This window comes from Microcaecilia unicolor, chromosome 11 (assembly GCF_901765095.1).
Source record: "Microcaecilia unicolor chromosome 11, aMicUni1.1, whole genome shotgun sequence".
NCBI lineage: Eukaryota > Metazoa > Chordata > Amphibia > Gymnophiona > Siphonopidae > Microcaecilia > Microcaecilia unicolor.
Window position 1 is genome coordinate 123,102,252 of NC_044041.1, and position 22,729 is coordinate 123,124,980.

General features: G+C 46.3%; 1 protein-coding gene across 5 annotated transcripts in view; it reads left to right on the plus strand.

The window, feature by feature from the left end:
• The window catches only part of LOC115480516 (inositol-trisphosphate 3-kinase B-like), a 63,071-nt gene extending 41,000 nt beyond the window's left edge, over positions 1-22,071 (plus strand). For 2 of the 5 annotated variants that reach the window (XM_030219248.1, XM_030219252.1), the window contains 4 exons: positions 3,428-3,632; positions 5,592-5,693; positions 16,800-16,871; positions 17,179-18,875. In XM_030219248.1, coding sequence (XP_030075108.1) covers positions 3,428-3,632; positions 5,592-5,693; positions 16,800-16,871; positions 17,179-17,418 — 619 coding nt within the window. In that variant the 3' untranslated portion in view covers positions 17,419-18,875. The other 3 variants (XM_030219249.1, XM_030219250.1, XM_030219251.1) reach the window with 3 other exon arrangements.
• Positions 22,072-22,729: the final 658 nt, after the last annotated feature.

Consider the following 22,729-nt stretch of genomic DNA (forward strand, 5'->3'; position numbering starts at 1 on the left):
CCTACCTCCGATTCCATGACTCTGCAATTTCTTCAGGAGTCTTTCGTGCGGCACTTTGTCAAACGCCTTCTGAAAATCCAGATATACAATATCAACCGGCTCCCCATTGTCTACATGTTTGCTTACCCCCTCAAATCCAATGTACAGCATAACTTCCTCACAATAATCGCCAAAGCGAGCACTTTTTAAATGGAAGCAAATTCAGTTGGTATTGATGACAGCTTTACATTATTCATAAAGTGACTGTTACTTAAGTTTAAGGCTTTTTCTCAGTGTTTCTCCTCAAGGGGCATTGTGGGGTCTTGGTATTTTACATATGCCATGACAGGAATGAACCTTTCTCCTGAGCCAGGGAATGTGGAATATCATCTCAAGGGTCAATATTCAGCCATTGGCGGTGAGTGTTTTGCTCACTGCTGAAGGCATTATTCCCAGATATTGAAATCCAGGACCTGTGCGGCTTTGAATATCCGGTTAGTTTTAAGCCGGCTAACACATAGTTGCTTAAGTTGATATTCATCAGTTAAGCAGCCATGGGTTACTGCATAAAAATAGGACAAACTTTTATATGGTCTCATTTATATGGCAAACGTGGCCGCTTAGTGGGGGAGATTCTATATATGGTGCCTAAAAAATCTGCACGGGAAACATTTCCGACTAAGCGTATTCTATATGCGGCACCTAGATTTAGGTGCGGCATATAGAATGTGCTTAGTTGATATCCCAGCGCCTAAAACTATGTGCTTCCACTTATACCAAGGAAAACATGGCGTACATCCCGACTTGTACATTTAGGCACACTGGGCCATATTCTATAACTATGCGAGTAAATTTTGGAATGCCCACGAAACACCCATGTCCCCGTCCATAACCACGCCCCTTTTGCTTGAGCGCATTAGAACTTATGCACACTGCATTACAGAATGCGCTTAGCAAATTGTGCACATAAATTCTAATTATTGCCAATTAGTTTTCATTATTGCTTGTTAAATGCTGATTGGCTTGTTAAATGCGCATTGTTACGGAATATGCTCAGATTTCGGCATGGATCTCTAGGCGCGCTATATAGGTCCAGGGGTTAAGGGCTCAATATCAGCACTTAAGCAGCCAAATGCTGACTCCACCCCCGGAATGCCTCCAATGTATCTGGCTTTGTGTTCGGCGCTAACTGCAATATTCAGCGGCACTTAGCCGGTTAAGTGTCCCTGAATATAAGTGGCTAGCCCCAGGGGCGTAGCCAGACCTCGAGGTGTGAGGGGGCCAGAGCCCAAGGTGGGGGGCACATTTTGGTCCGCTGCCCTGCTCCCGCCTCCCCCTCCGCCGCCTTGCTGCCCTACCGCTCCCTACCCACTGTACATCTTGGCTGGTGGAGGTTCCCAACCCCCGTCAGCTGAAGCACTGCCGCTGCAAATACCATGGCTGGCTGGGGTCCCCAACCCCCGCCAGCTGAAGCCTTCGTCCAGCGCTGGTCTCTGGCGCTGTTGCATTGCCTGCCCTGCTCTGTCTTCCCCTCACATCCGGCACACTCCTTTTAGTGAAGCCATGCTCAATTTCACTAAAAGGAGCGTGCTGGATGTGAGGGGAAGAGAGAGCAGGGCAGGCAATGCGGCGGCGCCGGAGACCAGCGCTGGACAAAGGCTTCAGCTGGCGGGGGTTGGGGACCCCTGTCAGCCAAACCAGGGGCCCAGAGCAAATTTGGGGGGCTCAGGCCCCCATGGCCCCACGTAACTACACCACTGGCTAGCCCTAACCAAGGGATTTAATCGATCAGTGGTTGGCTAAATTGCTTTGAATATTGGGCCCTCAGTCTCTCAAATTTTACTGCTAAAAGTCACCATAAAACTTGCATTGTGCCAAAGAGAGTGTCCCTCTGGAGTTCGTTTCTCATTGAGTCAAATTGAGACGGTTTACAACTGAGTCAGAATGAGATGGTTTACAATATAGAAGTTGGATACAGGAAAGGAACGCCGTAATGTAAAAGAAAAGCAGTCAGTCACTCAAGACAAAGATAGACAATATAATCAGACGTCCAGAACCATCAAATATAGAAAAGAGACAGAGCATATCAGTATATACACACAACCTTAAAAACAATAATTTCTAAAAACCCAATAATTAAAGCCTATGGTTCTTTCCCCCGTCCCAGAGAACCTCACCGAAACAACCTTCAAAAGCCAGTTTAAAGAAGTATGTTTTTAGGGAAGGTCGAAAGGCAGGAATAGAGCTTTCAAGCCTAACTGTTTTGGGAGCGAGTTCCAAAGAGCGAGAACGAGAAAGAACAAAGCGGAGGAACACATGGATTCCCAGTGTGCCTTGGAGGGATGAGGCAGAACAAGCCTATTGTCATTCACAGACTGAAGGGAACGAGTGGGTGTATAGGGGATAGTCAGAGAGGTAAGATAAGAAGGGGTGGTAGTATGGAAGACCTTATACGTTAGCGTGAGAACTTTAAATTTAATTCGGAATTCAATAGGAAGTCAGTGGAGACATTGCAATAAAGGTGAAAGATGATCATAATGTTTACCAACCTATCCAGTGTGTTTGGAAATTCTTTTTGAAGCCTGTGGCACCCAACACGATGGTGACACTTCTTAAAGGAAACACACCAGAAGTGGCACTGGCAAAAGGCTGGATGGGTTTTATTATTGGATCAGGGCAGGACTCTGATAGTGGTTCCAGCAGGAAGTCAGTCATGGGGTGGCTTGGACTAGTATGTATAGTAATGAGATGTTAGACAGCGGCACCTCCATCAGTAGGCAACACATATTACTATGAAAGCAGCAGCACATTTTAGTATACAAAGAACAGAGGCTATCACAGGTGGCTAAGCAGATAGAAAAGGCAATGATTAAAGCCAGAAGGATGCTCGGGTTTATAGGGAGAGGAATGACCAGCAGGAAAAAGGAGGTGATAGTGCCCTTGTGTAAGTCTCTGGTGAGGTCCCGTTTAGAATACTGTGTGCAATTCTGGAGACCACAACTACGAAAAGATATAAACAGGATGGAGTTAGTCTATGGGGCATCTATAAAATTGGTCAGTGGTCTCTTTCATAAAGCGTATGGGGACAGATTTATAGTCTTCAATATGTATTCTCTAGAAGAAAGGTGGGAGAAAGGGGATATGGTAGAGACATTTAAATACCTCTGTGGCATTAATGTACAGGAGGTGAGCCTTTCTCAAATGAAGGAAAATTCTGGAATGAGTGGGCATAAGATGAAGTCTCCTGGTGGAGGTGGTGGAGACAAGGACAATATCTGAATTCAAGAAAGTATGGGGCAGGCACATGGGATCGTTTAGGCAGAGGAGGAGATAGTTGACGCTGTGGATGGGCAGACTGGAAGGGCCATTTGGCCTCTGTCTGCCATCATGTTTCTATGTTTCTATCACACTGTAACTGCACTTCTAAAGGTTTTGCCTTGCCCTTCAGGACTTACCTGGAGGAGGAACTGGCCAAAGCCCTTCAGAAACCTACACCAAGGAAAGACATGTACCAAAAAATGGTGAAAGTGGACCCAGAGGCCCCCACCGCAGAGGAGCGTGCACAGCAAGCCATCACCAAGCCCCGTTACATGCAGTGGAGGGAGTCCATCAGCTCCACAGCCACCATGGGCTTCAGAATTGAGGGCATTACGGTGAGTAACTTCCTCTGCAAATTGTTTGTGGTCAGTATGCTGCACAAGTCTGGCTTCCTATGGTCTTCAGATCACCAACAGCCAACATTTATCTTAAAGGTGGCCAACCTTTCAAACACCAAGAACCAAGGAACCAAGAGACTTATTATCAAGGGAGGCTCCCACTTCAGGATGAGGGGGTCCCCAGTGGTTCCTGCCCTCAGCATGTCTGCTCCTAATACTCCCACTCCCCATGAGAAAAACTTTTAGAACTCAATTCATCATATCTCCCACATTTTAACAAGAACAACTGGTTCTCCACTTTTTCCCCAACCCCCATTGCTCTTACATTTGTGTCTCTCTCAAACCCTTCCCCCTCCCCACTTCACCATCTCTTGCTATTTCTCACCCGTCTACTCCCATCACACTGTTGAGTCTCATTCTTTAGCAGCTGCCCTTATCAGGAGTAGCCTAATGATTAGAGCAGGAGGCTGAGAATCAGGGAAACCTGGTGCAAATCCCACATCTGATCCTTGTCATCTTGGAGAAGACACTTCCAATGCCTCAGGTACAAACAGATTGTGAGCCCTCCAGGGACAGGGAAATACCTACTGTATCTAAGTTTAACTCCCCTCGAACTACCGAAAAAATCTAAATCCAAATCTCCGTGATCACTTCTGATTCTGTTACTTCCCCTCTCCCTCTCTACCACCTCTGGCTCTCTCTAAACCACCCCCCCTCCCCCCCATTCACTAGCTATGGCTGTTTATCACTCATCCCCCCCTTAACCACTTCTGACACTTGTTAACCTCCTTCCTTCTTCATTATCTGTAGCTGACTTACCCACACTTTTCCCAGCACCATTTGTGGCTTTTTCAGCACCCCTTCCCCTATCACCACCTCTGGTCTTCAGTGGAGGAGAGGGGGGTTGGGCCTGGGTCCTCCCACTTTTGGCTCAGACACGCCCAAATTGCAGCATCTTCTGCTGCTATGGCGAGCAGGGGTCCCAAAACCTCGCCAGTGGAAGCAGTCCTCCACTGGTGGCCTGGCAATCAATGTCACTTTTTATGGGCTGCTGCTACTGCTCGGCCCCCCCCCCCCACCTTGTGCGTGCTTGGTTTTCACTAAACTGTGCAAACACATACTTAGTTTATGCATATGCATGAAAACTAAGCATGCACATGGGGGGGGGGGGCATCGCGGGGTGGCGGACCATGGAAAGTGCCGCCAACTGCAAGGTCACTGGTGGAGGACCACATCTGCTGGCAGGGCTTGGAGATTCCCATCAGCTCAGGTATTTGGAGGTCCTGGGGGGGCATGGAGAGCAGGGCATGGAGAGCAGGGCATGGAGAGCAGGGCAGGGGCAGAGAGCGGAGGAAGCTGGGCAAAAGTTTGTGCCCCCCTACTTTTGGGCTCAGACCCCCCTCCCAAAATTTAAGGTCTGACTACGTGACTGGTTCTCACACTGCTTTTCTCCTAGCTGTTTCAAATCTTGTGTACTCTATCCCTAGCTTTATTGCACCCCCACCATTCCCTCACACTGTTTCACATTCAGCCTCCCCCCCACACACACATACATGTGGCTATCCAGCAAATCTCTATTATAGCCCTTTCTCACTCCCTCTATCCTACTTCTGACCCCCTCACACCTGCTGCAGAACAAGACCATCCTGAAGGCTGTGTGAATGGTGTGGCCGCACAGGGTGTATAAGAGAGGAGGCCACAATGTAAAAACCGTTCCTTGTCTATTGTCTCTCCTGCAGTGACTGTGGTGCAGTGAGTAGGGCAGGGAAAGAGGAGAAAGAACAAAGGAGGGAATGAGGCAAGAAAGAGACAGAAGACCAGAATGCTTTATAAATCTTAAGTCCTCATACAAGGAGGCACACTTAGTCCTGTCAGTTTCATTTTTCTGCACATAGCATTAGGGGCTCCCTGGACCCTGGAGCCCTGAAGTGAAATGCTATCCATTTCTGTCTGCAGATGGAAGGGGGGACAGTTCAACGGGACTTCAAACAGATCCGGACCAAGGAGCAGATCATGGAGACCTTCCTTAGCTTCACACGGCGGCGGAAAGACATCCTAGTGAGTAGAGTGTGACACACGATAGGTGCTGCACCTGTGGCAGAAAGGAAGCCAGGGTTGCAAAGCTAGGCACAAGCATGCATGCATGTGGATGTAAAGACTTGCGTGCATGTGTCTGATATGGATCTTTGCACGGGTGAATCCTGGAACAGCCTGTCCACTGCTTGTCATTTCATACTGTGTAATCAAATAGAACTTTCCGTGCTGGGCTCACACATGACAGCCAATACCCACCTCTGCCAGGCTCTAATTACTGCTCATATCTCTTAACAGCTGCTAGAATAAAGCTTTCCTCTCCTCAGGGAACCTGGTACAGCTTATTATACCAAGATCCAGGAGGCTGATCCTGAGGATAATAGGGGCACCAGTGTATAGAATGATGAACCGAAATAGGGGAGGGAAATGTGACAATGAATCTAAAAACATAGAATTATAAAAAACGCAAAGTTCACTATCTCCCACACTGCAATGGAGTCTCTTTCATTCCGCCCCTGCCTCCCCCTCCTCACTACTGCTGCCCTCACAAAATGCAATAGAGTCTTTCTCATTCTCCCTCCTCCTGAGGCTATGATCGAGTTTCCCTCATTCTTAACACCATTAAACTCACACAGTCTTTTAGTTCCTGCACAGTTGCCTCTCATACTGGCCTAGAGTCTCCCTCATTCCTCTCATCACTGACCTCTGTCACCACAGTGACCACTATGGTCAGACATAAGGAAATGTCTTTGCTTAGAAGAGGCTGGTCTTGGGCATTCTTAATGCTGCTTCTGAAAGCCCCAGCAGGGCTTGGAATGCTGAAGAACCAGTTTCACCTCTCAGTGAGGTTAGCTGTAACCACAAAACCTGTTCCCAGAGGGAATCCTGGTCAACACAGGGGAGAACCCTTCCTCACCCTTGGCAAACATGAGTTGTGGCATACATATGCATTCCTTCCAGGGTTTAAGAACATAAGCACATAAGCGCTGCCATACTGGGACAGATCGAAGGTCCATCAAGCCCAGTATTGTGTTTCCAACAGTGGCCAATGCAGGCCACAAGTACCTGGCAAGATCCCAGAACAGTAAAACAGATTTTATCACCTCATGCTTAGACTACTGCAACTTGCTTCTCACAGGTCTCCCACTAAGCCATCTGTCTCCCCTTTAATCCATTCAAAAGTCAGCTGCACGACTTATATTCCACCAGTGTCACTAGACTCATATTAGCTCTCTCCTTAAGTCACTTCATTGGCTCCCTTTCTGTTTACGCATACAATGTAAACTCTTCTTACTAACTTGCAAGTGCATTCACTCTGCAACTCCTCAGTACCTCTCCACTCTTATCTCTCCCTACTCTCTTCCCAGCGAACTCCACTCATCAGGTAAATCTTTCTTATCTGTGCCCTTCTTCTCCACTGCCAACTCCAGACAGTTCCTTTTATCTTGCTGCACTGTACGCCTGGAATAGATTTCTTGAGTCAGTACATCAAGGTCCAGCTCTGGCCATCTTGAAATCTAGTCTAAAAGCCCACCTTTTTGAAGCTGCTTTTAACTCCTATTCACTTTTTCAGTACCCATGTCTGTTTTATAATTCTCACCTTAAGCTTATCCCTTATTTGACCTGTTTGTCTGTCGAGCAGGGACAGTCTCTTACGTTTTCAGTGTACAGCGCCATTGCATACATCTAGTAACACTATAGAAATGTTAAGTATTAGTAATAGTATGTTGCTTAACCTAGAAAAAAAGCAGTGGGTTTTCCCAAGTCCATCTTATAAATGGCTTCTGGACTTTTCTTTCAAGAAATTATCCAAACCTTTTTTACACCCTGCTAAGCTAAAATTCTCTGGCAATGAATTCCCGAGTTTAATTACACATAGAGTAAAGAAATATTTTCTCCAGTTTGTTTTAAATTTACTACTTAGTGACTTCATTGCATGCCCCCTAGTCCAAGTATTTTTGGAAAGAGTAAACAAGCGATTCATATCTACCTGTTCCACTCCACTCATGGGCAGATGATCAAAAGCCCTGTGCTGTTCCAAACAGCACTCTAAAAATAGCACTGGAACAGCGGGGTTAGACGGTTTCCTAAAGGACAAGTCCATAAACCACTACTAAATGGACTTGGGAAAAATCCACAATTCCAGGAATAACATGTATAGAATGTTTGTACATTTGGGAAGCTTGCCAGGTGCCCTTGGCCTGGATTGGCCACTGTTGTGGACAGGATGCTGGGCTCGATGGACCCTTGGTCTTTTCCCAGTCTGGCATTACTTATGTACTTATTTTCTTATGATCAGAGATCAATCTTCCCGCACTTGTTTGACAGGTCTGGGCTGTAAGAAGCCGACCTGTCAAACACAGGGGCTGGAGGTCCATGGGACCACCCCAACTACCCCGGCCCCGAGCCAAGCAAAATGGGGGCTGGAGGTCCGGCAGACCTCTGGTCCCCCCGACCCCCCCTGACATAAGTTCGGGGGGGGCTGGAGATCCGGTGGGTCTCCAGCCCCCCTATCTCCTCCCCAGCATCCCTCAGATGTCTCTGGTGGCCCAGTGGGCCGCGGGTCAGTCCCTACCCCTCTACCTTCAGTTGTAGGAGGTGCACTAAGCAGGGCTGGGCACCGCCATTTTTGAGGCGGCGTCAGTGGAAGAGGAGAGAGGCCACCTCCCTCCTCTAACTGAAGGTAGGGGGGTGGGGAAGGGCCGCTAGACCACCAGGTGGGGGGAATTCACCCGCAGCCCACTGGGCCACCAGGGACATCTGAGGGATGCTGGGGGGGGGCTGGAGAACCACTGGATCTCCAGCCCCCCCCCCCCCGAGCCTGTGTCGGGGAGACTGGAGGTCTGCTGTCGCTGGGGGGAGGGGGTCAGGTCAGGGTTCCTGTGGAGGGCTGCTGTATTGGGGGGAATGAGGGCCTGCTAGCATGCTGGACAGGGCTCACCATTCCTCCCCAATGGTATGCAAACCCTAATGCCAGCTGAGAGCTGGCGTAGGGTTTGCCACGACTAGCAAGCCAGTCTTTGGCTCGCTGTTCGCTGATCATTGGGGATGAATAGGTTTAGCATGCATTTGCATGCTACTTGTGCTAAGAGCCCTGTTCTGCATGCATTTGCATGCTAGTTGCATTCAGAGCCTGCAAGTGCGTTGTTTCACACACTCTGGGGCTTTGATCATGGGGCGGTAGCAAACGCAGGCACTAGTATGGCGCTAACAGCCTCTAGCGCCTGCGTTTGCTTCTGATCATCGGCCCATCAGTATTTTATAGACCTCTATCATATCTCCCCTCAGCCATCTCTTCTCCAAGCTGAAGAGCCCTCGCCACTTTAGCCTTTCCTCATAGGGAAATTATCCCATCCCCTTAATCATTTTCATTGCCCTTCTCTGTACCTGGAGCGATACAAAGGCATTATAACATCCTCATTTTTGTTTTCCATTCCTTTCCTAATAATTCCTAACATTCTATTTGTATTCTTAGCCACCGCTGCACACTTCATGCTGTCCAGAGGAGGAGGATGAGATAGGCTGGTTCAGAAGCAGGAGTTGCAAACAGAATATGTTCTCAGGACAGTGTGCACTGGTTCTTTGGGGAAGGTACATGCAATGCAGAGTTTTTGACTGGGAATCCTGTTATTCTTAGAAAGTAACCAGCTACATTATGGAGGTAGTTGCCAACACCTTGTGGCAGGGTATTGTATTGGTTGACAATAGCAGTGCCCCTTTTTCCATGGAACTCATGACAACAGGCATCTCAGATGTGTCCTGCTGGACTGATGCCCATCATTTGTTAGTTCTGTATGTTCACTGGAATCTCCTTTGGCACTTACAACCCAAATAATGTTTACAAAACAATCCCTCATGTCTCTACCATTATTCTCTCTGTTCCAAAGTCCTTTCCTGTCCCAGCTCACTTCCCATTATCACCCCCTTCTTCCCTCCTTTCCTTCATCTCCGTCCCCCATTCTCTTCCCTTCATTCGTTATTTTTTCTACACTTAATCAATGAAAACATGTGATTTCAACTGGCTGCAGATATAACAGCATAATTCCAATTCCAAAATCAACAATGTTCTATATCAGGCTTCTCCAACCTTTTTTTTTTATAGCGGGCCACATTTAGGGCTCTGTTTACTAATGTGTGTTACTGTTTTCAATGGTTAATGCACGTTAAAAACGTTAACGTGCCTATAACGCAGCTTAGTAAACAGGGCCCTTAATATTTCATAACATTCACAGGACCAAGACGTGTGTGTGTGTGTGCGTGACTGCACTCACACTCTCTCTTTTTCTCCCATGCCCCCCTGCCTTCACCCATTCTCTATTTCTCTCTCTCTCTCATATATACCCTCTGCCTTCAACCATTCTCTCTCTCATGTATCCACCTGCCTTCTCCCATTTTATTTCTCTCTCTCTCTCTCATATATACCCCCTAGCTTCACCCATTTTCTGTCTCTCTTTCCCCTGCCTTCACCCATCTGTCTCTCTCATAAAAACCCTGCCTTCAATCATTCTCTCTATCTGTCATATAAACCTTGCCTTCATCTATTCTCTTTCTCTCATATGTACCCCTCTGCCTTCTCCTATTCTTTCTCTATAATATATTCTCCCTGCCATCACCCATTTGCTCTTTCTCTCTCATATGTGCCCTCTGCCTTCACCCATTCACTCTCTCTCTATCTCTGTGTACCCCCCTCTCCTGCCTTCACACGCAGAGCCCAAGTTAGAATTAGCAGCACTGACTTCTTTTAAAGTATATTATTATTTATTTAGATTTTGCTCACACCTTTTTCAGTAGTAGCTCAAGGTGAGTTACATTCAGGTACTCTGGATATTTCTCTGTCCCAGGAGGGCTCACAATCTAAGTTTGTACCTGAGGCAATGGAGGGTTAAGTGACTTGCCCAAGATCACAAGGGGCAGCAATGGGATTTGAACCGGCCACCTCTGTATTGCAAGACTGGTGCTCTAACCACTAGGCCACTCCTCGCAGTTATGTTCCTGGGGGGAATAGATGCTAGATAGGGGGTGTAATAGAGTGAACTAAAACACTCTCTCTTACACATCCCTGCTGTCGCTGGTGTAAATAAAATATTTTCTGGAATGGCCTTGGGATCGAGGTGTGCCAGGGGCTGGAGCCATGAGGTAGAGAAGGAGGGGCCAAGGCAGAGTGGGGAAGGGCTGCGGTGTTATTAAAATCTCCCTTTCAAAAATTGGGACCCCTTGAGAATGGCCTTGGGATCGAGGTGTGCCAGGGGCCGGAGCCATGATGTAGAGTGGGAGGGGCCATATTAGATTTTTTTTTATAATGTTGATGTACACAGAAAAGAGCAAAGTGCTGAACACACCACTAATGAAAAATAGAAAAGCAATTAATTGAAAAGAGATAACTACACTTACAACTGCTTTAGCACTAATGCAGGCTTGTTTCTGATGTGTCCTTTTTCTCCCCCCCCCCCACCCCCCGCCTTCACTGGACGGAATAGGAAAAAAAAATCTTAAGAAAGTGGGGAAAAAGCTGAAAAAATGTCCAGTGCCACGCCTCACCTGACTTCAGCTGTAAATTCCTCCAGCGGGATCCCTTCTTCCTTCTTGCGACTCTTCTAACTATGAACTTAAGCCACACGGCATCGGAAGTACAGGCTGGTCTCGCGGTATCAAGTCTTGCGCAGGGCTTCCTTTGAGGGGTTACTTGGGGGTACTGAGTACCGACACCTTTTCCATTGTCTGCTAAAATTGATCCATGGTCCCCAAGTTTTAATGAAAGAGCTCAGGCTCTACATACCAATTCTGCCTTTGTGATAGATTCTGTGACTGGTTGCAGGGGACCGGGCTATTGTGGGATGAGTCCCTCAGTGATAACCCTGTCCCTGAAGGGTGGCCTACATTTGAGTACTGGCACCTTTTTTGCTAGAAAAAAATGCACTGGTCTTGTGAGACTTGAAACCATAGGACCAACCCGAACGTCCAGTGCCACGTGGCATCATGGTAGGAAAGCAAGGATTCCACTGGAGGAATCTGTGTTTCCACCAAGCTTCTGATGGCCAGAAAAATGACGTTGGCAAGCCTGATTTTGACCTGCGGGCTGTGGGTTGGACAAGCCTGTTCTATATAAACAAATATTAAAACCTCAAACACAAATATTAAAAAGAAAACCAACATATTAATATACCTTACCTCTCTCATTCTTTGGACTGTGGCAGTAACTGCATGCTGATTGCTACAGTGGAATTATTAGCTTCCCTGGTGTAATCCTCCGTTTTGTCCGAGTCTGCTCTGATGTTTTTAGTCCCTGCCCTCTTCATTTTTTCTGGGATAATGCGCCACGACAGCACAAAACTGCTGTCATCACACATGACTGGGTGAGGACTGGGGCCTACTCTTCTCTTATTATACTAGAATTACTGAGGGACAGGCAGATCCATTTCTGATTTTGTTCTCATTTCTTCCTTATCACATTCTGAGATTTGAAGTCATGATTCCCCTAAAAAGTGATACCTTTAACCAGTGCTTTTTTTGTAGAAAAAAAGGTGCTGGTACTCATTATGGGCGGGGTCACCACATATGACTCCACCCCTATTATAGCCACACCCACATTAGCCACACCCCTTATACCAGCCATGCGCATATAAACAGACATCATTGAAAATATTATACTAGTATAGGAGAAAAAAAAAATAACGTGATTTTTTTTCATTATAAATAATTTCTGTAAGCTGTTACAGCTCCAGTATACCCAGTGCAAAATAAGACAGCAGATGTACATTCTCAAATTCGACATATTCCAGACACTATAATGAAAATAAAATGATTTTTTTCTACCTTTGTTGTCTGGTGACTTTCTTTTTCTATCCATATTACCTGAGCCCCCTACCATGCTGTTTGAGCAGTATGGAAGTCAGCGACCTGCGTCAGCTTCAAATACCGGAACTTCCACCTATGTTCATCAGGGGCGTATCTGAACTGCGGCGGTAGGGGGGGGCCAGGGCCAGAGTGAGGGGGCACATTATAGCCCCCCCCAGCCGCCGCCGCCGCCATTGCCGATCCCCCTCCCCCCAGCTGCTGCCATTGCCAATCTCCCCCCTCCGTTGTTGTCGCCTACCTTCGCTGGCGGGGGACCCCAACCCCCTCCAGCCGAGGTCCGCGTCATCCTGCCGCTGCCGGCTGCCGTTAAAAGAATTCCGTCAGCTGGCGGGGGACCCCCAACCCCCGCCAGCCAAGCCGAGGTCCTTTCATTTCTTCTTCCAGTAAAGCTGGTGCCAAAAGTTTCTTCTGAGTCTGACGTCGCTGCACGTTGTACGTGCAGGACGTCAGACTCAGAAACAGAATGAAGCTCATTCTGTTTCTGAGTCTGACGTCCTGCACGTACAACGTGCAGCGACGTCAGACTCAGAAGAAACTTTCGGCGCCAGCTTTACTGGAAGAAGAAATGAAAGGATTTGTCGCAGAGGGGGGGGGGGGGGGGGGGACAGGGGCACAGCAGCACAAACGGGTGCCCCACTACCGGTGCTCAGCTGTACGCTGCTTCTTGCAGGCGTTTTTACGACTTTGGAGCTCAGCACAGTTGTGCTGGTGAGCAGTTGTTGACGGCGTCGGTTCTTCTCTGTCCCGCATGATTCGAGGCAGGCAGGAGCAGGACCTGGCTTCATAACACGAACGCGCCATTGCTCAGGTGACCTCTTCGTTGCTGTCGGGTGCGTGCTGTTGCTGGGCCTGCCTGCCGAAGCTGATATGGTAAGGGGTTGGTGACGTAACAAACTTCATCCGCCGCCACAGTGGAGCCGCTCAGCAGGAGACTCCGACTTCTGCGAAGCAGCGAGAGAGTTCTGTCAGCCTGTCAGTTCCGCGAACCAGCGAGAGAGTTCTGTCAGCCTGAGAAAAAAGGTGCTGGTATGCCGTACCGGCGCATGCCAGCACAAAAAAAGCTCTGCCTTTAACCCCTAGCACCATCTGTCTGAGATCTGGAGCATGTCACTTAGACCATATATGTTCCTGACAGCTCTGTATGCCAGAGTCTCCTCTGGTGTTTTCAGCTTCCCCATACTCTCTTCAGATTTGCCAGCATCTGCTCTGGTATTTTCAGTCTCTGCCTTCTCTGCTTTTTGCCTGTCTGCTCTAGTGGCTTCAGTTCCCCATGCTCTTTGTATTTTGCTGGTGTCTGCTCTTGTATTTTCAGCCCTTGTGCTCTCTGTAATGTGCCAGCATCTGCTCTGGTGATTTCCAGACCTGCCAAGTCATCTCCCACATTCCCGCCAAAGCGGGAAAGTCTCCCGCTGAGACACACTGTGTGCCAGGGGATTCACTGCCGCCGCTGCTACTTCTCTTGATGAGCAGCAGCAGCCGTGGCAAAACAAGAAAAGCAAGCGCGGGGCAGCAACAGCCTTGCTTTTCTTGTTTTACCGTGGCCGCTGCTGCTCATTGGGAGAAGCAGCAGTGGCCAGGAAACACTGCGTACTGGGTGGAAAGGGAAGGGGAAGAATGGGAAGCAGGAAAGGGCATGAAGAGGGAGGCAGGAGGTTCTAAATAGAGAGATCCGAGGGGAGAAAATGAAAGAAGAGTGGGTGATGGAAGAGAGGTACTGAGAGAGGGATGAGTGGAAAGATAGGAGAGAAAAAGGAGACATGGAAAAGGGTGGGAGAGAGAGAAGCTGCTGGGGAGAAGAATGGGGAGAAAAGGGGGAGACCCTGGCTGGTCAGATGGAGAGAGAAAGAGGAGAAATGCTGGGTGATAGGAGGGAGAGAAAGATTGAAAATGCTGGAAGAAGGGGGCAGAAAGAAGAAAGACACTGAATGGAAGGGTAGGGTAGGGAGAGAAAGAGGGGGATCCTGGATGGAAGGATGCAGAGAGAAAGAGGAGGAGACACTGGAAGGGTAGGGAGAGAAAGATGGGAGCTCCTAGATGGAAAGGCAGAGAGGATAGAGTTAGTGAAAGACTGGAGAATAAAGAGAAAGTGGCATGAGGCGAACAAGGGTGAGGAAAAGATGAAAAGCCATAGGTAGATGAAGTAAAAAGGGGGAAATTAAAGACTGGATAGTAAGAATGAACTAAATCTGGACAGAGAGAGGGGCAGAAAAATAATTTGAAGAAAACACAGAAAAAGAGAAAAATGACAAATGGACAGGAAACCCTGGCAAGAGAGTTAAGAGAAGACGAAGAAAAGCAGAATCAAGAGACAGGGACAAACACAATTAGAAAAAGTAAACGGCCAGACAACAAAGGTACAGAAAATAATTTTATTTTTAATTTAGGATAAAATAATGTGGTAGCTGGGTTAATAAATGCAAATAAAACACAAATAGGAAATAAGGTGATACCTTTATATTGCACTGATTTTAATACATTTTTGATTAGCCTTCAGAGACCAACCCTTCCTCAGGTCAGGAGAGGATATCATAACAGCAGTAGGGTAGCGAGAGAGAGAACTGTTCTGACCTGACCTGAGGCAGGAGGGTTTGGCCTCTGAAAGCTAACTGAAAAGGTAGGCTAGTACAATAAAAAGGTATCATCTTATTTTCCATTTTCATGTACCTGAACTGAGCATATGCGGGAGGGCCGGCATCTGTGGCTGAAGCACGCTGCCAACTGCAGCACTGCTCAAACAGCACGGTAGGAGGCTCATGCAGAGGACCTTTTCAACTAGCAGGGCTTGGACAGCTCCGCCAGAAATTCAACCAGTGCCACAATTTTGGAGTGAGCTTAAGCTTAAAGTGGGAGGGGGCAAGGACCCCTCGCGGTTATGTTCCTGGGGGGAATAGATGCTAGATAGGGGGTGTAATAGAGTGAACTGAAACACTCTGTCTTACACATCCCTGCTGCCACTGGTGTAAATAAAATATTTTCTGGAATGGCCGTGGGATCGAGGTGTGCCAGGGGCTGGAGCCATGAGGTAGAGAGGGAGGGGCCAAGGCAAAATGGGGAAGGGTTGGGGCATGTATTAAAATCTCCCTTTCAAAAATCGGAACCCCTTGGGAATAGCTGTGGGATTGAGGTGTGCCAGGGACTGGAGCCCTGAGGTAGTGGGAAAGGCCAAGGTAGAATGGGGAAGGGCTGGGGTGTGTATTAAAATCTCCCTTTCAAAAATTGGGACCCATTGGTAGCTCTGGATTTCAGTTTCCCTGGTCTGTATTTTACTGGTGTCTGCTTTGGTATTTTCAGTTCCACATTAATTTTGCCCAATTGTGCTCTAGTGGTTCAGTTCCCCATGCTCTCTGCATTTTGTCCAAGTCTGCTCTGGTATTTTCAGACCCTACCCTCTCTTCATTTTGCCTGAATCTGCTCCGATGGATTCAGTTCTCTTTGCTCTCTTTTTTTTGTCAGTCTCTGCTCTGTCTTCATTCCCCATGCTCTCTGCAGTTGCTGGTATCTCCTTTTGTATTTTCAGTTCCCTGTGCTCTCTTCAAATTGCCCAAGGCTGCTTTGATGGTTCCAGTTCCCTGTGCTCCAGCAAAGCCAAGATGCCCAGTTCCAGGCTGGAGATTTTGGGACAGTCCTGGATTTCTGAGCACCTAATACTGGTGCATTATGGGCAGGATCAGGCACTACAAATCCCACACTGCTCTGGGATGTAAGTTCAAAACCAGGAGTGTCTAAAAATCTTCAGCCTGGAACTGGGTAACTTGGCATCTCTCTGGTGCTTTCTGTATTTTGCTAGTGTCTGCTCTGGTATTTTCAGCCCTTGTGCTGTCTTCGTTTTGTTGGCGTCTGCTCTCATATCTTGTGCTGTCTGCATTTGCTGGTTTCTTCTCTGGTTTTATCAGCTCCTCATGCTCTCTTATTTTGCTGTTCTATCTTCAGTCCCTGCCTTCTCTGCAATTTGCTGAGTGTCCACTGATACTAGCAAGCCTCCCTCACAGGCAGAGCTGCCAAGTTACCCATTCCAGGAGGGAGACTTTTTGGCCAGTCCTGGATTTCTGCCAACTTCATCCTGGTGCATTATGGGACCTACAGCACTGATTTCAATGGCTAGAATCATGGACTACAATTACTACACTGCTTTGGGATGTAAGTTTAAAATCAGGACTGGCCAAAAAGTCTCCCTCCTGGAATGGGTAACTTGGCAGCTATGCACAGGTCAGGGTGCTATAAGAGAGTGAAACCTTCATTTAAGCTTTGCTGCTTTCTCACATTCCTCTCTTCCAGGCTGCATACCAAAGCCGTCTGGAGAGCATGAAGGTGGCATTACAAGAATCTGCTTTCTTCAAGACACATGAGGTGAGCAACAGGAAAGACAAGCGTTCAGAATAAAAGTACAGGTCTAAGAACTGAAACAGCAGGGGCTGCTGCAGGGCAGGAGTGAGGTGCTTTGGCAGAGCTAGAGGTTGGATCTCCATATGGGAATAGCAGGAAATGCTACAGGAAAGGACTGGGGTGCAGGAGGGAACTTTGTATGTATGTGCCAGCATATGAGTCTGTAATGCAGCTCACCCTCTCTACACTAACAGTCAGAAGCTCTGCAGCGAGGGGCAACCTCCACGTTCATGTAGTTGACTTGAAATTCTCCTCTTTCCTCTCCTCCCAGGTCATTGGCAGCTCCCTTCTTTTTGTCCATGACACAAAAGGTCATGCCAACGTGTGGATGATCGACTTTGGGAAGACACTGGCAGCACCGTCACACATGTCACTGAGACACGATGTGCCCTGGCAGGTGGGCAACCATGAGGACGGCTACCTGCTAGGTCTGGGGAACCTGGCTGAGACAATAAAGAGCACAATTCACCAGCTGGAAGAAGATCAGGAGACCATGGATCTGGACCAATGAAAGAGGTCTGGTATTTTATTCTGTCTGTCATGCATGATTGCAGGACTCAGGGTTCTCCGGATCTCATTTAGGCTCCTGTTATTGAGTCCTAACCATAGCTAATGGAGAATAAACACTACAGCCTGCTCTCCAAAAGACATGATGTGAAAGAAGGACCCTACAGGCACAAAAGCTCTAGAACTGCCGAATCTGGGCCTAGAGCATACGTCAGTGCAATATCACCAACCTGAACTGGGCTGGGCCAGAATCCTGGCTACTGCGCTAGAGGCAGGTAGTTTGTCCCCAGGCAAACTGCCAGACTCTTTCCTGTTTGCTTATTTTTATGTTTTTCAAAGTTACAAGATTTTTTTTTGGGGGGGGGGGGGGGGGGGGGGGGTTGTTTCTGCATTCAGCCATTTTGGGAAGAAAGACATTTTGGATCCGGTTCACAGAAGGGAGGGCAATGGTAAAAAAAAAAATCATTCAACTGTTGTACCACTTCAGAATAGAGCAACCTTTTGCTTAAGGCTTGAATTTTAGAGCTGCCACATGGCCCAGCGACAGGAGGGAGATTTTATGCCAGCCTTGGATTTCTGACAACCTTATCCTGCTGCATTGTAGGACTTGCAGCACTGATTCAGTGGATAGAATCAGGGACTACACATTTCACACTGCTTTTGAGATATAAGTTCAAAAGCAGAACTGGCCAAAACGTCTTCCTGCTGAAACTGGATAACTAGGCAGCTCCGTAATTTCAGAGAGCTTCTAGAAAAGAAAAAAACAAAAAGACCATATTTGGAGGGAAGGCTATTAAAAAACCACTGGTAGAACTCTGCTAAAACAGTACTAGAACTTATGGTTAAGTTTGCAGTGAGCTGTACTTTCTTGGAGTTCTAGCCGCTAGCAGGTGGACACTTTTAAGGAGCTGAGGAAGGGGCTCTAATGACATCACATACAGCACTAATCCTATTGGCCCCAACCACTGACTCTCACAGCTACCATAGACCACTTTGGATCTTGAGTAAATGTATGATGTCTTTCCTATCCTCTTTTTTAAAATGGCTGCTCCCAGGGGTCTGAGGCCAATAGTGCAGGGGTTCTCAACCCAGTCCAAGACACACCCAGCAAGTTGGGTTTTCAAGATATCCACAGTGAATATGCATGTCAAGGAGGCATTGAATGCATATCTATCGCATGCACATTCATTGTAAATATCCTGAATAGCCAACTGGTTGGGTGTGCCCTGAGGACTGATTTGAGAAGCACTGCAATGGGTGGTGGAGGAGAATAATAGCCTAAAAAATAAAAATAACATTCCCCTTCCTATAACTTTTTCCAGTTCACATACTGCTCACACTACTTGCTCAGTACCATATCCTCCATTGTGGCAAGTTAAGGAAGGTTGTTGGCAACTGCAAATGCCCCTTCCACCAACAAACTTTCAACTTCAACAATAAAATTTTGTATTTAAATGTTCATATCCTCCTATCCCCAATTACGTGATGAAATTAGAACAACCTGACAATGCTATGGTCAAGTTTTACATCACTGCATCAGACTGGCAGCTGCCATGATCTCAGTCCATGGTTTGCAGTCTAACAGATGACCAAAATGGGGGAAAGGTGGTGCCTGTTGCAACCAGTGGCATACACCCCATTTCAACAGCAAACAGCTGAGTTTCTGGCACAGAAATTTTATCACTGATGGCTGTAACATGCCAGCACTTCTACCCTCTTCTTCACAGCTCATGCCAACATACCTCGTAGTTTAAGAAGGCCTACTCTTTCCAATTCAGGGTTTGTCCATTGGGGTGACCAACTGGGATCAAATCTCATCGGGCCCAGGCCAAGCTATTCCTAGTGTTAAGCCCCTCCCTCCAATTAATGAGGCAGAAACTACAGGTTGTACAGACACACCAGCACACCAGGCAAGAAGAGTATAATCGTTGCTAGTCACTTGAGCATCCATCATTTTAGCGTGCAACAGTTAAGGCTGCATCACTTGAGCAACTGCGTCATTTAAGTGAGCGCTATTTGAGCATGTTATTTCTTTCATTTCTTGTATCTGCTGAAAACTGTTTACAAGTCATCAAAAGGAAGGGATAAAATCCATCTGAATGGCTATTCATCGTTTTTCCAAGAACAATAAACTGGAAATGTGATCAAGAACATTGTAATGAGGGTTTAACCACTTCTACTGATTACAGTGCAACCAATGCCCATTTTAGAGAACTGAGTGGCCATAACCGTCCACCAGATCCTGCTGCCAAGGTGCTAAAGGTTAAGTTACAAAGAATGGCTGATGATGGGCGTCTAAATCGTGTTCCCTGTAGGTGCATGATCAGTTCTGCATTGGCATCATTTACTGAAGAAGCTCCATTGAAAATGCCTGTAAAATATCAAATTGCTGTTCATTCAGGCAGCATTATGCATTTTCTTCTTATTGCAAAAATATTGCTCTATACGCAGATAATCCAAATATAAAACCCATCATAGTATATGCTAATGATGCTATGTTGGATCTTTTAAGTTCTGCCAAAGTCTGGACGTGTGATGGGACGTTTACTGGACTTCTCATGTTTGGAAAGCATTACTTTATGAGCAAGATTTCCGTTTTGAATGAGGTTCGTGTTAGCCCTGAAGCAGCTTGTTTTAAACAAAATGCTGGTGTCGTCTGGACTTCATCAGTTTGGACGCTGTGTTATAGATCCCGTATAAGGGCTGAAGATGTTCCTTTTTTCTAAGCTCTACAAAAGTTTTTTTTCTTTAAATGAAATTCAGTCAAACCAAACCTTATATACTGCTAAAATCCGCTTTTCAGGGTACAGTGCGATTTACATCCTAAGTGGACTTGACATAGACTGATTAGAGTATTATAAATGTAATAAAGGTACATTATGAAAGTCTTGTAGACGGAAGAGGTTAAAACCTTTTCTCTTTCCAAAAACTGTTATATAACAAACCATTACTACTGTTGTATCCTTTTCCGTCTACAAGCTGAAGTAGGTATTATCTGACCTAATAGTAGTAAGTAAAGAATTCCATAGTGAGACTCCTACTACAGGGAAGAGAGAGCTAAAAATCTTCTGAGACCAGATTCCCTTGTAAAGCAGCGACACTAACATCAGTTGTTCTTTCAGTCTGTTACAGTAAACCAAACATAATGATGAGACATTAATCAACAATTCAGATGTGAAGCCACGTAACAGTTGGAAAACTAGACAAGCAGCTTTAAACCTGATTGTTTCGGCTACGGGAAGCCAATGCAGTTTGACAAGATATGATGAAACACTAGTGTATCTATTCAGTTTGAAAATCAGTCTAGCAGCCGTGTTCTATATAATTTTGCAATTTTTTCTGATATTGACACTTAAAACTGAAAAATAAGACATTACAATAATCCATGTGTGGTAGGACCAGCATTTGGATGAACAGTGCAAAGGCTTTTTGGTCAAAAAATGACCTGACTAGACGTAGCTGTCTCATATTAAACAGGTTTTTTATTTTTTAACATAGTTGATTAATATGGGAGGAATATGTTAGGGAGGAGTCAAGCAAGACCCCAAGCACCCTGGTTTCAGATTCGACTACAAAAGTTTTATCATTAAACAGTGTTATTGAAGTTGGAACCATAACACCTTGATTCTGGAACCACAGGGTCTTAGTTTTTGCGCATTCAGTTTTGGCTTATTTGCCAATGCCCACAAGTTGAACAGTATTCATCCCGGTTGTAACAGACTGGATTGGGTCTCGACATGAAGAGGTTTAATGGTAGGAGAAGCAGGATGAAAGGCTTTGAGGACTAATTAACCATATTTGAATTGATGCTACTTAAGGATTATATTTCTCTTTGCACTGTTTACTAAGGAGGTTTTTATGCCGATGAGGTGGCTCATACCAGTTTGTGAGAGCAATTGAGCTCCGAACTGAGCTCTGTGAATTTTCTTTCTTTTCTGTGGAACAGTTACCCTTTCTGTGAATCCGTCTGAAAGAAGTTTCAACTGTTCAATTAGCTTTTAGTGTTCTTTGGTGTTCTGGGACATTGACAGTTCCCACATTATTCTGCCAGCTGTTCACTATCCAGGCTGTTTGTAGTACAGATGCTTACCCTTGTGTTTACAGACAAACCATGGGTGTGGAAAGAACACAAGAATCCCATGGGAAGCACATAGCAGGAAAATAGGAGTGGGAAATGGATCAAGGCTCTTCCATCAAAAGCCAAGGAACACCCAATATGAAAATGAAGCTTTTATTGGTGATTCTTAATGTGGCTCTTCAACGTGAAGATGGACATCAATATGCGTTGTCTACAAGAGTTTCTGGAGGCCGTTCAGACTGTCAAAAGTTGAAGAAATACAAAAGCCTAAATGTGCAAGCTATTAAGCCAATTGAAGATTATTCTGTGAGCAATATCGACCACAAAATGTTTTTAGCGCGAGATGCTTATGAAATTCATTTGAATATGTGAAATTAATCAACGTATCATAATATTTTCAACGTGCAGTTTTTGAAATAACATTTTACACATATAGTAGAAGCGACGTGGGTTATTCTGAATATTTTGGGATGGGTTTTCTTTGCTATACATTAAGCGTGTGCAAGTTTGGCATGTGATATCTGTAGCCTCAGCTAAGTCTATACAGTACACAATATAATATCTATAATATTAGCAAAATTCGCCCCTTCCTTTCTGAATACGCTGCCAGAACCCTTATCCACACCCTTGTCACCTCTCGCTTGGACTATTGCAATTTACTTCTCACTGGTCTTCCGCTCAGCCATCTCTCTCCTCTCCAATCTGTCCAAAATTCTGCGGCATGACTTATTTTCCACCAGAGTCGTTATACCCACACTAGCCCACTCCTCAAGTCACTTCACTGGCTCCCTGTCCGCTTCCGCATTCAGTTTAAACTTCTCGTACTGACCTTTAAATACATCCACTCTGCAGCCCCCCATTACCTCTCCACTCTCATCTCTCCCTATATTCCTCCTCGTGAACTCCGCTCACTGGACAAATCTCTCGTCAACCCCCTTCTCCTCCACTGCTAACTCCAGGCTTCACTCCTTTTCTCTTGCAGCACCTTATGCCTGGAATAGACTTCCTGGACCTATACGGCTAGTTCCATCTCTACCTGTTTTCATATCTATGCTGAAAACCCACCTTTTCACTGCTGCTTTTTAGCTCCTAGCCACTACTCAGTTGCCCTCCCCTTGTCCCTTCCTTCCTTCTCACCCATTACTTCTCTCACCTGTAACTGTCTTGTTTGTCTGTATTATTTAGATTGTAAGCTCTTTCGAGCAGGGACTGTCTCTTTGTATCAGGTGTTCAGCGC